At 42.7% G+C, this 17,744-nt stretch overlaps 1 protein-coding gene across 1 annotated transcript in view; it reads left to right on the plus strand.

The window, feature by feature from the left end:
* CALCRL (calcitonin receptor like receptor) overlaps window positions 1-2,244 on the plus strand; it is an 85,777-nt gene extending 83,533 nt beyond the window's left edge. The window contains exon 13 of the mRNA XM_063118582.1: window positions 582-2,244. Within this exon, the coding sequence (XP_062974652.1) occupies window positions 582-806 (225 nt within the window). The 3' untranslated portion in view covers window positions 807-2,244. The remainder of the gene's footprint in view (window positions 1-581) is intronic.
* Window positions 2,245-17,744: the final 15,500 nt, after the last annotated feature.

Consider the following 17,744-nt stretch of genomic DNA (forward strand, 5'->3'; position numbering starts at 1 on the left):
ACTTTATTAAAATAAGTCAGAATTTGTTGGGATTTCCTGCCATGTGCAGGGAAGTTCCTCTATAAAGGGCACTGCCCCCATTGTTCTGTAAGGGCCATATGGTCTCTGCACGCTCCACTGTGTAATATGAGCTCGTCCCTAATGGGAAGTGCATCAGGGAGCAGAGCAACAGTACTTGATGGCAGAGAAATTCAATTTCCCCATCTGATAATTCTCATTACCTGTTAAAAAGAAGTTGCTGACCAGGGATAAAAGGGGCTTGTTCAGACAACATGCTAAGCCATGGTTAGGCTGCTAACCCTTTTGCAGCAAATGGTTAGTGAACAAGTTTAAATTGTGGTTATGTAACCACAATGGTTTGGAATGGTTCACACGACACGCTAAGTCGTGGATCACACAACACACTAAGCCATAGTATTTATCTCAAAATGCTTTACCACCGCGGCTTAGTGTGTCGTCTGAACAGGGTCACGATGAAGGAACTACACACGTTGTGCTTCCTTTTTTTCTATATTGCAAAAGAGGACCATCTTTTACTTTTGACTTATATTTATTCTTTGTTTCCCTCTTCACTGCAATAGGTCCAGTCTGTTCTAAGGAGGCACTGGAATCAATACCGTATCCAGTTTGAGCACAGCTTTGCCCACTCCGACGCTCTTCGCTCAGCTTCCTACACAGTCTCCTCCTCCCTGACTGATGGTCAGAGCTTCACCTACAATCATGACTGCAACAGTGAACATTTAAATGGGAAAAGCTTTCACGACATGGACAATGTCGTTTTTAAAGCCGAAAAGTTGTATGGTTGATTACAGAAGACTTTATTCCCACCCCCATAATATTTTGAGTGGATGACTACGTGAGCAGAGAGGACTTTTTTTGGTCAAGCTCTGGAGTTGGTTGTTCTTGAAGGATACAATGAATTTCAATGTCTTTCTCACATGTGCACATGCATTAGCATATCTTAGCATGTGGGTGTTCATGGTTGTTTGTACACTGGAGCTGGTCATACCCATCAACTGAAATTTGAAACTTCAACTTCTGGATTCCCCACATTCAGAGAAATACTGGTTGAATTTTTTATTGGGATCAATCATGCTCTAGCTATATGCATTTATATGTTTTGTACATATAAATATGTTATCAAGACAGATAAACTTTGCCTCTTCAGTTTCTACTGTGTAGACCAAGTGGGCAGATATTTTGTATGAAGGGAATCAAAGAAAAGTTCTGTATTTTTTCAGCAGTTTGTATGATGACTGGGTTGGCTTTGAGGCCATTTCGTTTGCTCACAAAAAACCCTGTAAATATAGTATTTATCATATTGTGTTGTCTTACGTGCAGCCAACAAGTGCAACCTAAATATTGAAAAGGGATGCAATAATTGCAAAAGCGCTCTTCATGTTGACTGTGCAACATTTAACTCTGACAAAGATAGATACAAATCCGCAATATTTTAAACTGAGCATGTTGCAAAGCCATTAGAAATCTTAGGGCAAGTATTTTATGATATAATTTTGACTCTTTTCTTCCAGCTCCTACAGGGAAGCTCTCATAAGAAAGAATGGATTAGCAGAGCCACATCCCACCAGTCTCTTGCAGGCACGGGGATCGTGATGCTTCCGTGGAGTTTCCGTGCTTGCATGAACTTCCCTTTCCTTTTAATGGGGGGGGGTCCATTTTTCCTGTGCATTGATGTAACTCTTCCAGTGAAGTGAATGCTTGTGCAGTAGCTCTGTGCATACATTGGAACACATTGTGAGATAACCTTCATGGGGTCTATACCAGCGGCAATGGTTGATTTGTATTGAATAAAGAAATTAGCCACAACTCACCTCAAGGACCTTAGATAATCAATAGATGATGATGATGATGATGGATGGTGACGATACAATTAATAGTTTCAAGCTGTGGTTTGTCTCCTTAGTCAGATGTTTAGTTCACAGCACAGTTTGAGAGATACTCAGCAGCCCAGTCTTCCTGTGGTACAGAAACCTAAGGGACTCTATACAGATGGGAAAGGCAGTGACCGGAAAGGTGAATGAACTTTGCTGACTCTGTGGAATAGAGTGGGTTTCCATCCCATATATAGGATGTGTATAAGAAGCCTAAACCTTTCATAGCCGACTCAGCAAAAAATAAAGTACAATGAAGTATCCAGGAGTTTATATCTGCATAACTGCTTACAATTATTTGGTTACTAAGAGGGTATGTAGAAGATTGAGCGGGGTGGGGGACTGAATTCATTATTTGACTACTTCCACTGAGTGGAAATGCACTTGTGGGGGGGGGGGCAGTTCTGGAAGGCAATGCTTGGCAGTGGTGGGGGCAGAGGAAGGACAGGGGCTGCATGGTGCAGGCCCCACACGTGGAGAGCTGCTAGCTACAGCCTCAGAGGCTGCAGTCAGCAAAGGCCCTATTCACAGAACTAGAAAACCGGGGCTAGAAGTGAGGAGTTTGCCCGCTTTTTGGTTCTAGCAATAATTCTGGTGTGAGCAGAGACCAAATGGTGACCAACTGATAATGGTTGGGACCGCTGTTCAAATACCTAAGTTAGAGAAGACTTTTGACTTGGGGGGGGGATCTACACTACTGCTTTAATGCGCTTTATAACAGTTTTGACAACTGTTGGGGCCCAGGACACACTGCATATACAGTTTTCAAAACGTTTTCAAAGTGCTTTAAAGCGCTTTAAAAGCAGTAGTGTAGATCCCGCCCCCCAGGATAGTGGCCAAGGGTTTGTTGTCTTCTTAGGGCTTGATTTAAAAGTAATTGGTTTCGTTTGCTATTCACCTGAAATCGACAGGAGCTTTGACTGAGATGTGCATATTACGACGTCTTGTGAAAAATTCTCAAGGGCCTACAACCCGCTGTTTGCATCAGAAAAGGTGTGCAGTGCCTTCCAGTCTTGTCTGAATACTGTCTGTGATCCTGCACAGTCAGGAATCCAGTGGAGGTCAATGGGATGCAAGTCAGACCAATTGTGTACGGGATTGCACCTTATGAAGTAAGCCTCTTGAGATTTTTACGTAATGGCTGCTTTATGGTATTCCTTACAACTTCACGTTGGCTGGCCTTACTAGGCTCCATTCTGCTGCCTCTGCTTACACTGAGACATTCTGTTGCTGTATTTTTAACTTATCAGAGTTGTGGATAAGATTCATCGTATAAAACGCTTTCAAGGAAGTCCAATAAGAATGTTTTTGAAATGCAGTTTGCTGTGCCTTTGTGAATTTTTTTGATTATTATTATTATTATTTTAAAAAAAACATGGCTTGCATAACGAAGCACAAACTAAAGATGTGAGAGTACATGGACTTACGTGAAATAAATTCCTGAAAAGGCCTAGGAAAGAAAGAAAAGATGTTTTCAATCTGTAGCTTATTTAATGTGAAAGGAGGACATCTGTCTAGTCCCGACCACAGTTGATACGATGTTCTTGTACAAAAGTCCTTCTGACTTGTGGAAGCCACTGGCAAGGGATGAAATGAAACTTCCTTCATCTTTCTCTGAACAATATCGGCTTCTTAAATGTTGTGGTGGAAGCTGAAATGTTGTACATTATCATTGCACAGACGTCTGTCAGTTGGCAGCTAATTTGTTAGCCTTTATGACACTTTGAAGGCTTTGAATGAATGGGTAGTTTTTTTAAAAAAAAATGATTGTCATCAGAATAATATCATAATATCAGGTGGGCAACATTAGGAAATGCTCAGAAAAATGCTTTTTTATTTTGCTCTTTCATTCAATATGCTCCTGGGTGATATTTGACTGGATAATGAAATGGCTACGTGGTGTTATAAAATTAAAATCTTTGAATTCCCAGCAATCAGGGTGGTGTGTAGGCTGTGATTCCATGGCAATGTAGAAAGTCTACAAAATTCTAAGGCTAGCTTTTTGAAAAATGGTCATGTTTTGATGCGAAAATTTATCAGAACCACAATCTTCTTTATTGTCCCTCAAATGGCTCCTCCCCAAGAATAGGAGTGGAATAAATGATGCAAAATAAGATAAATTGGGTAATTTGCATAGTGCATACAGGTCATGGAAATCAGCTTTTTTCATAGTTTTTTTAATAGCTTACTGTTCACATACTGTGCTGGCATCATCTAGAACCACATCTGGATCCAAGGCTGCACAACAAAGTGTTATGTTTTAATTATACTACATGCATCTTTCTTGGAGACATGACCCACAAACTGTGCCGTTTGCTCTACCCATGACATCACTGAAGGGGCGGATGTTTATTTTACAGCTTTTTTCCATGGATCTTTGGTCCTGGGTGTGGTACCTTAAGAGTTCCTCCCTGGCTTTCGAAAGTAGCACAAGATGAGGCCCTCTGGTGTATTGCAATGCTCTCGAATATCGTTCTATTTGTAGATTTTAATCTTGCCGTCGGATTGGTTGGCAGAAATCTGACAAAAAGTCAGAATCAGTACATTGCATCCAAGGCCAAGTTGTAGATTTCGGCACATGCTGTGACTTTCTTCTGTGAGCAGGGTACATGCAATGTGGAATATCTGTGTGCATCTGGAATATTTCTTTCATAGAAGACAGTGGAAATCATTGGGATCAGGACTGTGCCCATCTCACGCATCCTACAGCAGCCATTCCCATATTTATTGCTAAGGAACCCACTCAAACAATTATACCTTTTTTTTGAGATCCACCTAACATTTTCCTACACTGGCATGGGTATTAGAACCACTTTTAGTTTCGGTGCTGCACTGGCACCAGGCAATCAGTTTGGAGCTCTTTCAAACATGCATGGGCATTACATTGTCTCTCATCGCTGGATTCTCAGGTGAATATATGAACTATCGCCATTGGAGGGGGGGAATATTGCATTTGAGTGGATATCTGGTGATAAGAATGTTCCCTTTGTGGTGGTTCATTCCGATGTGTATGTCATCACTTGATATTGGAGTCACATGACAAACATGCCTGTGTGAGCATATAGTAGCTTTGAACCCATGCACCATTGCACCAACCAGTAGGTTCTAACTCACTGGTTAGGCAAACACTATGGCGTTGTATGGATGGTGTTGTATCTTGTAAATATGATTAGAGAAGAATGATCTTGGAATAAGGTTTTTTTTCAAGGTGCTTCAGAGTTCTTTTAAAGCCATCATTTCAGTTATTCGCTGAAAGTATGTAACATAAGGAGGAGCCAGGGGAAAAAAGGAATGTTTTGTAAGGCTCTCACCTTACTTTTGGTATTTAATAAAAACAAATCTGTAAAATGTGATGTTGATGGATGTTACTTCAAATGAACGAGTATCTATTTCCCCCCCTGTTTTCATTCAAGTCAATAGTAATGACCATTTTGTTGTGATCCCTAAAAGGCTGTTGGTGACTTCTCATCTTCTCCAAAGTTTGCATACACTTCCGTCTTTTTTTCTTTTTCAAACTTTCATTCCCATTCCTAGTTCGGTGAGGGCCAAACTAAACATTACACTAATCACGTAGTGTGTAGCTGAGGCTTACTCTCGTGCAAGTGTCTCTGATTCCGATCAGGACCATGGCAATCCAGGAGGGGAAGGTTAACCCTTCCCCCATCTGTTTTTTTTTTCCTTAAGTTGCCCCACCCCACCCATGAGGTGAGGGAGTTTAAAAAAAGGAAAGAGCCTCCACAAGTCAATGGAAACTTTATCTTTTTTAAATCCCCGGTGGGGGGTTTTGTGGGGGGGGGAAACAGGTGAGGGAGCTTTAATCTGCCCCTCCTGGAGCCCCAGGGCCATGATCTGAATTGGGACTGGTGCACTTACACAAGAGTAAAATATAAGACAATCCTCAGTTACAGATTATGCCATTACCGTAACATAGAGTAATCGCGCGGAGCCAGCTCAATTATTATTTTTATTTATTTATTTACTTATATAGCACCATATATTTATTTATATAGCTTAAGGCGCGGCAACGGTGGGCCCAAAGTGTAGGGGCTGTATCCTGGGACCAAGGAAGGTTGATATCTTCCGGATCCGCTGTGTGTCATCTGGATGCACAGGGATGATCCCAGGGTTCACCCTGCAATAAACGCTGGTCTAGGTAAGGCCAGAGTGAGGCTGTCAATGATGAACAGATTGTGTTATATCCATTCCATCCATTTCGCAGTTTGTCAGGCGCCTTTGGTTCCGCCATCCACTCACTGATGGAATTGGAATTTTGCATAAGAATTTCATTCCTTTGCAGATGCACACTTGCACTTATGTGCATGAATGCCAGTGTGTGTATTCACGAACGTGTGCATTTTCAAATTAATGAAATTGCTAAATTCTGCCCACTCAAGTAAAAAGAAAGAACGGTGGCGGTGGGGAACTGGTCCACTGCAGATTCCACAGGTCAAATTCACAGAAATCCAAACTCATCTAAATCTGTTGCAGATTTCTCAAACATCCCTAGTCTCAATGTATTTATTAACAATATTTATATACCACTCCCCATCCAAAAATATCAGAGCAGTGAACAAAAAATAGAATAAAAGAATAAAAACCACCATATTAAAAATTACTATTTTTAAAAGAAGTTCTGATAAAACTCCCTAGTTCTGGTAAAACCACAGCCAGTCATTCAAGGAAAGCTTCCTGAAACAATGATGTTTTCAGGACGTGCCGGAAACAATGTTGGTGCCTGCCTGACCTACAAAAACAGGGAATTCTATAGGAAGGGGGCCACCACATGGAAGGTTTTTCTCCTGGTAGACTCAAATCAGACCATAGGTCCATATGAAACCACCAGAAACATGCCCTCGGATGACTTCAGAGATTGGGCAGATTGGTACTGAGCAGGGGGTTGGACTCAATGGCCTTATAGGCCTCTTCCAACGCTACTATTCTATGGTAAGGGAGAAGGTGGTCTCCCAATGTACGCACTCTGGTTCAGTTTAACCTTTGCAGCACTGGAATCTAAGCTACTGTGGGGGAAATGTAAAAATAAGAGATGGTAGGGCAACATAGCTTAGATCCAGAGAAATGCCAGCAGAAGGGGGTGGACAGAAGGGTGATGTTCCCACACCTTCCTCTGTCTGGGAACTCCCTGGAAGGAGACCCTTCTGAATGGTGTGAATTGTGGCATGGGACATTGAGGGGGAATCGCCAAAAATTGGGCCGAGGCACCTTGCACGAGTGGGAGCTCTGCTCATTGAAGATGTCCCTTCACCCGAGGTTTCACAATCTCCCCCCTGTTCCTTGGAAAAGGCGTTTCCAGTACAGCAGTACAACTAGCAGGGGGAAAATGCCTACAGAACAGGCTTGGTTTGTTTGATGACAGTAATTACTGCCTGGAGGCACATTGAGATTTGGGATTTTGTAATCAATATTGTTCCAATAGTACAAATTCAGCCTTTAATCAGAAAAAAATATAATAATAAAAACCAAAGCTTACCAAGGATGCTTCCAGATGGAGGGCTCCTAGCACTAATCATCAACAGGCATCATTCCATCTTTTCATCCTTAACAGATGTTTCCCAGTAAGAAAAAAGATGGAAGGAACCATGGGGAAACATGGGAGGGCTACAAACTGGAGACAATGATGTCTGGACACCTTTGCATCCCCAATCCTGGGAACACTGAAATGTGTGTGTAAGCAACACAACAGAAATTAGATGCAACACGAGAACTTGTTTGAATACACCTCATTTAGGGTGTAATACTCTGCATGTTTAGACAGGAAAAAAGTCCTACAGCTCCCAGCATGTCCCAGGTAGCATGGATGGCTGGAGTATGTTTGGAGTTGTAGGACTTTTTTTTCTGTCTAAACATGGAGAGAATCGCATTCATAAAACACTCACATCCTGTTGATGTTTGCACAAATGAATGAGCACATCTATTATAATGGTCTTCCTTTCTGACTGATGGGAAGTTTTCTTAAAGCCTGAGTATAGAGTTCATTCCTTTTGGAGGAGAAACGGCTGGAGATCTTGTTGTGCCTTTGTAAAAGTCTCTTTATTTAAAGATGCACCAGATAAGAGATTTATAGGGTTGCAGCCCACAAGAACAGGTCGTGTCAGTTCCAAAGCAACCCTTCCAGGCATAAAACATAAGAGGCTCAGCATAGGAGGCCAAAAATCTGCCTCTTGAGCCCTTTCTGACCAACAGCTAGAACCAAAAACATACATGTACACATCTGCAGGTCCTCTCCAATTTCCAGGGAAACCATGTGAGTCATATGGGATGGTCAGTCTCAAACAGGTAATAATGGGCAGCATCCCACTAGGTTGCAAAACTATGCACAAAAGGAGAGTCCAACTAAACTTACATTTGCGACAAGCACATGAACAGTAGAATGATTTGGTGAAGCCCCGCTAGGACTATTTGAATTTGCAACATGACACCATTGGACTCTCTCTTTCTTCTGTCAGTGGCTGTTAAATAAATCTCTATTGTCAAATTTAATACATTCACATTGTCCGTCCATTAGCATAAGGTGATGTATCTGGGTGAAGATGTTTGCTTGTTTTTAGTATAGTTCTTGTTTTTAGTATAGTTTTAGTATGCTTCTTGAAAGTTAAAGTAAGGAAGAACTGCTGAAGAATTGTCTCCACTTTTCCATTGAAGTCACTTTCTGCTAATCGGCCAAATGATTCTTTTAACAAAACAAAAAACAAAAAACGCACAAGAGCTTGAATAATCCAGTCTTTTTGGCAGGTCACAGAGATGGGCTGCTTTAACACAAAGACATTATTTGTTGATTCCTTCAAAACAATAGAGCGGCATCTAGATGAAAATTAGAGATGCACTCTTCTGCTTTTACAATTTATATTAAGTGAGAATATGTTAGTAGGATGTCTCAACTTTGTTACTCAGTTGGATATTGCAAATGGGAGCCGAACAAACTAATAGGATCAAATATTCACTTCTGCAGTCCTGTTATTAGTAATGGGACGAGTGGCTCAGTATTCACGTTTCTATAAATATTACTATATTTTCCTCACTTTCCTTTCATTAAATTTGTAGATGTGGCAATACGGAAAATATTAAGTTCAAAATTATAGAAACAGAAAGAATATAAAGGGTTGGATCCAGAGTTGTGCAGAGTGGGACTTTGCTGGCAGAAAGGGGGAGGCATTTTCTGTTAATTCTCTATGTCTCCTAAAGCCTCAGCTGCCCCTGAAAGTCTGCTCTGGAGGATGGAGGAACTCTCTGGAACAGTGTAAGTAAGGTAGCTGCAGGGCCAAGGACATATCAGCAAAAATTGCCATTCCGTGTTTTTTCCTCCAGTGGGAGACCTCCAAGTCACCCTGGTTTGCTTTGCCAGCAGGAGTCTTCCAGTCATGGAGAGACAACTCTGGATTTGACCCAATATATTATAAAAGGCAATGATAGACGTATAAGAAACAAATGGGAAGTATAACTATACTACAAAGGTTGATATACTCTTAACTGCACCATATAACTGTATCTATTTATAGATGTGAATAACTAATCTCGAAGTTAACACAAAAAATCTCACACACAACGTTTACTAATGCCATAAGGACATATAAGCATAGTTCTGTCCCAAAACCATGTAATGAAAAGCTTCCTCTCTGTTTAGAAAAGGGGAACAAAACCTCAGGCCCAGAGGGCAGGGATCCGTCTCTCCTGCAGTCCCAGTCCAGCTTTCTGGGATGGCCCTTCCCCTAGCTACAACTGCTTTCCTCCGATAGTTTGTTGGTTTTCTACAGGTTTCCCCTCATTTCAGATTGAAATGCCTTTCCTAAGGCTTAGTTACTGGCAGTAAGAGCTTTAAGCTAAACTATGCTGGTATTTTTGGTATTTTGGCCCAGCCCACCAATGAAATGACACACACACACACCCAGCCTCTCGAAACTGAAATTTGATTCTTGGGCTGAAGGAGATTCAACCTCCCTACTTTAGGGCTTTCAATCTATTTTAATATATAGAAACAAATGCAATCTTTTTGTGCATGCAGTATGGCACTCTACTGAAAGGAATGGGGAACTCCACCCATGCCGGAGCTTTCCATGTGCATTGGAGCATTTATGGAGCTCTGGATCTGGACAAAGTAAAGGCCACTGAAATCCTTTCTAAGGGCCTTGCTAGACGAGGCCTTAGCGCGCTTTGAGACCCGGTTTCCCTGCTGTGCGTCCACATGACGCACAGGGGAATCTGGGCCCAGGCCGCACTGAAGCCTGCCTTAATGCGCCATAAGTGAATTCGCTTATGGCACGCCTTTTCTGCAGCCCCGGCCTGAGGCCGGGGCTGCAGAACGTCTAGCAGGGTCCATGGCTTTTTGCGGCTACTCGCTTACTCATGAGTAGCCGGGAAAAGCCACGGACTGGGCCCAGCGCTGAGCGCTGTGCCCATCGGGCCAGTGGGATCCCGGGGGGGGGGGAGATAGGGGGGGAAGGCCGGACCGGCAGGAGAGGGAGATGGCGGAGGATGACACGGGACACGAAGGGAGATGGCGGAGGATGACACGGGGGACCCGGAGGGAGATGGCGGAGGACGACACGGGGGACACGGAGGGAGAGGGAGGACAGGCGAGACGGGACACGGAGGGAGAGGGAGGACGGGCGACATGGGACACGGAGCAAGAGGGAGGATGGGCGAGACGGGAGCGAGACGGGACACGGAGCGAGAGGGAGGACGGGTGACACGGGACATGGAGCGAGAGGGAGGACGGGTGACACGGGCGACACAGGGGATGGGGAGGGAGGGCGGGGAAAGAGTAGGCAGGAGGCATGGGAAGGGATCAGGACCAGATGGGGGGGTTTCAGTAAAAAAAAGGCTCTTACCTTCTCTGGAGTCTTTGGGCGCACGTGGCCCCTTTAACAAAAAACAAAAAAATGGCCGATGCTACAGGGCTTCCGGAGTCCTTGCCGTCAGCCGTCTAGGAGGCGGGGCGGCGTGCGTTAAAGTTAGCGCACCGTTGCCCCGCCTCCGGCCTGGTCTAGCAAGGCCCTAAATCAGTAGGAAATCCTTTGGGACAATTTCAGTGGGTCTTAAATGAGATTCACTCTCCATTCCTGTTACTTTTTCCCCCTGTACATACCCCAAATAAGCAAACTGAACCAACAGGCGAACCAACACTAAGTCTTGAAGGTGAAGTGTAGGCTTACAACTTCTCTGATGTAACCACTTCTGCAGAAGCACCGCTGCTGGATTGCCCGTAAAATGCCATTTGCAGGAATGGGAAACTTGCAGCCCAAAAACTGAACTTGAAGGACATCAGGACAGGTAGTCCTAATTCTGTTCTGAGTGGGAAAACCAACGTGTGCTTGAGTTTGTGGCACGGGGTGGTGGGCAGGATAGTGTCTCCTATGCCGGCATTTTGTCCAATCAGAATTGGTATTGAAAAAACATCCCGTTAATACTAGCCACTCAACTGGCTGATTTTCCTGAACAGCCATGTAGGGGGCTGAGGGACAGGAAGGAGATGAAGTGGCAATGGAGGGAAGCCATGACATGAATTGTGTGTTTCGCCCTTCCCTGCTTGGCTTTTGTTTATGAAATAGCATTTGTTGGTATTCTGATCTAAATTGGGATTGTGGCACAATCCTTTGCCCTCAACATGATTCCCGTCCAGATCCCACATATGCTTGGCTGCTGTTTACCTCAGGAAGGAAAAGTGCCACTGACATTGATAGTAACTTTTCTTCTGGTCCGTGGGGGAGGGAGGATAACCCAGAACAGGAGCACCGGGGGGGGGGCAGTGTGGTGAAGGGTTAAATTCCCTCAGCCTACACCATTTATTTGATGCAACACACACACACACACATAACGTATGCCCACTTCCCTCAGCGGTGCAAAGAGCCTCAAATGCCATGTATGGCAGAGATATTATAATATGTCTGAATCTTTCTTGAAAGAACCACAGAACATTTTCTGCTTTAATTTTATGCCTTTTGGCACTCAATCCCATGTGCATCATTAAAATGTCTGCATGCATCTGCCGTCAAAATGTAAAAGAGAATCTAAAAAACCAAAACAAACAATAATTCCGTTTCTTTTTCTAACTTCAGTAGCATTGCCTTTAGGCAAGGCTGCTTAAGCATTTCTGTTGGTGGCAATGCACTGCTTCCCACCAGTTTGTGGAATATAACTTGCTGCAGCATGAGTCAATGAGAGAGCCTATTCCTAGACATGACTTACCCCAAGTCAGACCTTCTAGCTCAGTAGGTGTGATTTTTCAGGCAGTGAGTCAGCGAGAACTGAAGCTGAAATCTTTCACCACTCTCCCACCTGAGATCCTTTTAACTGGTGGGGCCTCCTACATGGAAAGCTAGGGTGGCCAGGTGGCCAACTTAACAGAGGGCAGTCCTCTATTTGAAGGTGTCCTCTTCTTAAAGAGCAGCTCAGCCCAAGCCTGGTTTAAAGATAAACACCCATAATGAGGGAGAGCTTAAAACAGCCTTGAAGTTGCCCGTCAGCTATTAGGACCTGGATTGCAGATGGAGCAGGCACACGGGCCATCTGGTCAGCCTCTCCCAGCATGATGAGATATACCATATTTCTATCTAAATTATAGAAATTATTTCTACATTTGCATCTATACATATCAATCGGCACACACACTTTTGGCGCAACCATGCACTCTCTTTTTTTGCTGTGTGTAAAATAAAGCATGTACTCTATTACGCGTGAACCAGCTCTTCCTCAGGCACAAAATATCTCTACACATCTGATTTGAATGTGTTACTCCTTATGTTCACCTCTCTAGAATCTGTTTTAGATATGGAGCGGTATGCAAAATTTGTAAATAAATTAAATAAATAAATAAATAAATCAGTTTATCAGTCATTCCCACGGAACCCCAACAGCTAGAGGGTTGTGATGGTTTGTGTGTCTGAGAGTCTCAAGAAGGATTGTTTCCTTCTTCGGTGGTTTCATAGAGGATATGAATATTCTATTTTGGGTTTATCTGCACCACACATCCTCCAAGCAGTTTTAGACCACTTGGAGGATTATGCTGTCTGGCAAAGAATCCTGAGAAATCTGTTAGAGATTCCTACATGCACACACACGTGTACAAACACATACACACACACACACCAGAACTACAGTTCCCAGGCTTCCCTGCTGAGAGGAAATTGCTACTACACCCATCTAAGTCTGCTGCATAGATACACTGTATGCATTTCCCAAGCCTTGTTATGTTTGGAAAATGCCTGCCTTTTTTTCTTTCTTCTGATCCTCACAGGAAGACAAATCTGCAGCATCTTCCAATATTTCAACTATTGTTCTATGTGCCTGTTGGAAACTATTGTGTGATTTTGTTCCAGGAACTGGCAGGAGGACTGGTGGGAAATGTATGAAAAAGTATTGACACAGCAGAAGTGTCTCACATTAAGAGTGGTGCTTTGAATATTAGAACCGCTAACTAGACAGAAACCTTTCATATAACTACATGTAGCAGTGACTTTGACACTTCTTTATTGCTTTGTGTTGTTAGGTCAATAAACCTCTGCGGTTATGTTTTGACATCCACCAAATCCCAAACAAAATGTCCTTCTTTATTCTTTGCCACATTTTCATAATTAAGTTGGTAGTATCTTGGCTTTATGCCTCAAAGCTCCTGGGTTCTGTTTATTTGCTTTTAATTGGAAGATGGCATTCAACTGATAGCAAAAAAAGAGGGGGGGGAAGGGAGGAGTTCTGTATTTAACTTGGAGTGCTTGAATATGTACCAAAAGCAAGAAATACTAGTCTCTGGATGTGTTGGGAGGACAAGAGCCTCATTATAAAGGAGAAAGAACAGCAATGTTACTAGCTCATGATCAGCAATGCTAGAGAGGTTATTCTGATGCATAGAAACAACTGAAAATAAATCCGGATTTAATTCCTGGTTTAACTAAATATGAAGCAGTGTCAATTGTAGTGATCACCTATTTCAAAAAATATCTCAGTGGGTTCAATCTGGCAGACGTTTATCTAAATCAGTTCAGCAGGCCTTTTCCCCCAGTAAATGGCAAAACACGAGGTGGCACCTCCCTAAACCATGTACAGAAGTTAATTGGACTGGTAATTGGAAATACTTTAATGCTGATGGTAGGACACTAGGACAGCATCTTTCGCAACATCTGTGGGCAACAAGCAAGCTTAGAGGTGTAGGGTAGGCTACTTCGCAACACACACAGCTCTGCTCTCTAACACCTCACTGCTGCTCCCCACTCCCCAGCTTCTGCCGACTGAGGCAGCTGCCTCACGCTGCCTAATGGTAGGGCCCTGGCACATGGAGATTACAGCAGGGACAGGGAACCTCCAGTCCACTAGCCTCCCCCCAGGCCCCACCCACTTTCCTCAGTCCCCTTACAGAGAGCTTCAGCTATAGGGCAGCATAAAAATGTAATAAACTAGGGTAGGGTGACCACATGAAAAGGAGCCCAGGGCTCCTGTATCTTTAACAGTTGTATTGAAAAGGGAATTTCAGCAGGTGTCATTTGTATATATGGAGAACCTGGTGAAATTTCCTCTTCATCACAACAGGTAAAGCTGCAGGTGCCCTGCCCTCTTTTAAATCTGGTCACTCTAGTATAGCTCCTACAGCTTTAACTGTGGTGATGAAGAGGAAGTTTCACCAGGTGTGACATGCATGCAAATGACACCTGCTGAAATTCCCTTTTCAATACAACTGTTAAAGATACAGGAGCCCTGTCCTCCTTTTCATAGGGTCACCCTAAATAAATAACTGGCTCAATTAGATCCATCTCTATAGTAACCTTAGAAAGCACAGGAAAGCCTTTCAGACAGATGGTTTATCTTGACATTGGTCTTTGCCCCAGGGTGGCTCCATATACGTGCTGCACCATTTATATGATGCAGCAGCAGATTCAAAGCCACCCTGGGGCAAAGGGGCAAAGACTTACCCCAAATTTTCCAGCCAGAATGAGGTCAGCCTGGCTCTTCCGCTGGTCTGTCCTTGCTCAGAGCCACTCCAGGGGCATTCCTGGGTGGAAGGCAACCTTCCTGGGTGGAAGCCACAGGAGGGGGAGGGGTGGGCCTTGCAAGTGTAATGGCCACTGGAAAGCCCGCGCTGCCTCCCCTCATAAGGGCAACTTGCCATCATCATGAACCAACGATAGTGCAGGGTTTGGCGGCGCAGCGGTGACAACCTCACGCTGTGAAGACAGCCCCCAGTTACCCTGCTGTGTTTACAACATGGCTGCCCATTCCAGGCACAGGAGTTCTGGTGTATGCATGGACATACAACTACCTGGAGTTATCCATTCATTTTTAGTGGAGGCAGCTGATCAACCTATTCCTCAAAGACCAGAGGTTTTCTTCAGCCAAGGTTCTGCTCCATATATACAAGACAAACACACAGTGAATGCATTTTTTAAAAAAGTAGTAGCAAAGCTGCATACCTCTCTATGTAGCCTCAGTATAGCATGATCCAAAGTTTATTATTGGTCCTGAAGTACACTGATAACTGTTGGGGCACATTACACATTCCGTATACTGCTTTTCTATTGCTATTTCCCACTTTTTATTCCATAGTATCCATAATACTGCAACAGATGTCATTGTGTGCCCTATGAGATATGAACACACAAAAGGGATAAAGCGTCACCTTGATGGGATTATATCAATAAGACATGAGTTGTAGATATGGTCTTGGACTGCAAATGTGCTTCCTTCACAGCACCTTTAAGTTTACAAGGTGCTTCCTCTCTTACCATCTTCTCAATTGTAGAGAAACTCATTTTTTATTTTTAGATCCAGTCATGAGAGACTATAACTGAATGTAGACCACGAAACTGAAGCAGCTCTAGCCTGCTGTGGGTACTGCTCTACGATCAGGCTAAGATCCTACCATTTCTATGAGGCCAATTCAACCCAGAAGCTTCATATGTGCTGGAGAATTACAGGAACTAATGTTGCACACCACTACTGAGAGGCCTGAGAGGTCTCCGAGTCTCTCTAGCAGACCATATAGGGCTCATCTACAAGCAGGATATTCCACTATGGAAGTGGTATGAACGCAGTATATAAAAGGCAGGAGCTACACCACTGCTCTATAGAGGTATTGAAGTGCACTGCAGGATCTACACTACTGCTTTATAGCGGTAATGAAGTGCACTGACAAGTGTTGGGGGCCCATGACACATCTACACCAAGCAGGATATAACACCATGAAAGTGGTATGTAAGCAGTATATGGTATGTGTCTGTGCACTTCAATATCGCTATAAAGGAGTAGTGTGGCTCCTGCCTTTTATAAACCACTTCCATGCTGCTTTCATAGTGGGATATCCTGCTTGGTGTAGATGAGCCCATAGACTGTCTCACCAAGGTAGGTAACACCACAGGATTTGCAATTCATGATGGTCCTTTATAGAACAGAAATTATGAAAGCGAGCCCTACTGCCATTACTATTTGCAGGGAATTCTCAGAGAGTCTCCACTGTTTAATTTCTAGTATCCCATGGGCCAGTTTTGTGCAATGCTTGGAAGAATCAAAATAGGGGAGTTCAACTGAGGATGGATTCCCCCCCCCTTCCTTTCCTTTCCTTTCCTTCTTTCTTTTTTTGTAAAAAAGGAGAAGCTGTTACTAGTTTTGGCACTTACACATGACCTGACTAATGTATCTTTGCTAATGTTGAGTAATAGTATTATGAAAAATTGTAGCAGATATTGAGACAATATGTTTTGAACAATTACTTTTTGGAAAGCATTTCTGTATTTTTTCATTATAAATGGGGTGACAAACCAAACTGTAACATTTATTATGTAAGTGAAGGGGCGTTCTTCTTGTGAAATAGAATTGCTGTGTATAATTTCAATTGCCTGTTGGACAAAGGAGAGTGCAGACATCACAAATAGGCAACAGGCTAACTCTAGCTAGCATTTACATGGTGCCTTCCAGTGACATTTGTTTCCTTCTTAAATTCATAGAGTACCTAAAACAATAGAAAGGTTTCTTTTTGTATTTCATCTTTAGCTGACCTCTAGTATAACTGTAAGATATTGAAAAAAGATCATTCATGTATTGAGTTAAATGTTCCAACAAGATTCTCTCTTGATGCAAAATTTTGTTCACTGAACTTTCTAAAATGTCGTTCCTACCAATAGTCACAACGGTTTATAATGGTTATGACAACTGTTCAGGCCAAGGACACATTACATATACCGTTTTCATAACATTTTAAAAGTGTTATATCCTGCTTGGTGTAGATCAGGCCCCGGTTACAGCTGTAAAATCTGAGGGGCTGAAGAACATATTGGATTTATTAATTGATGGCTTATCAGAAACCAATGTTTCAGAAAATCTGTGAGATTTGGACACCAATGGTAAAATATATCACAAGGATTTCAGGAATTCCAAATGTAGATTTCAATACTGATTCTTTTAAAGTTTGTTGCAAAAGTGATGTAATGTAATTATTATTATTATTATTAGGAGGAGGAGGAGGAGGAAGAGGAGATTTTTAGAGTGTGTTCAAGGTAGCAGATGCAATTTGTATTTTTCTATTTATAGAAAGAAAGAAAGAAAGAAAGAAAGAAAGAAAGAAAGAAAGAAAGAAAGAAAGAAAGATTTTTTAAAGTTTGCAGCATAGATATAACCTGAGTACAAAAGGGTACAAATTACTATATGTGCATATTTTTGGCAGGGCAAAAACATTTGCAGAAAGCCATACATAGCGTTTTCTTGATGTCTGGCAAATTTTCAGTTCATCATTCTTTTAAAAATGTTATAGACACACACACACACACACACTTTTTAAAAAAGAATATTTTTCTCTCTTAATTATGTTTTTTTCTCAGTTATCTCTTTTTCCACTCTTAATTATCTCATTTTCTTTCT

This window comes from Elgaria multicarinata, chromosome 2 (genome assembly GCF_023053635.1).
Source record: "Elgaria multicarinata webbii isolate HBS135686 ecotype San Diego chromosome 2, rElgMul1.1.pri, whole genome shotgun sequence".
In the NCBI taxonomy this organism is placed as follows: domain Eukaryota; kingdom Metazoa; phylum Chordata; class Lepidosauria; order Squamata; family Anguidae; genus Elgaria; species Elgaria multicarinata.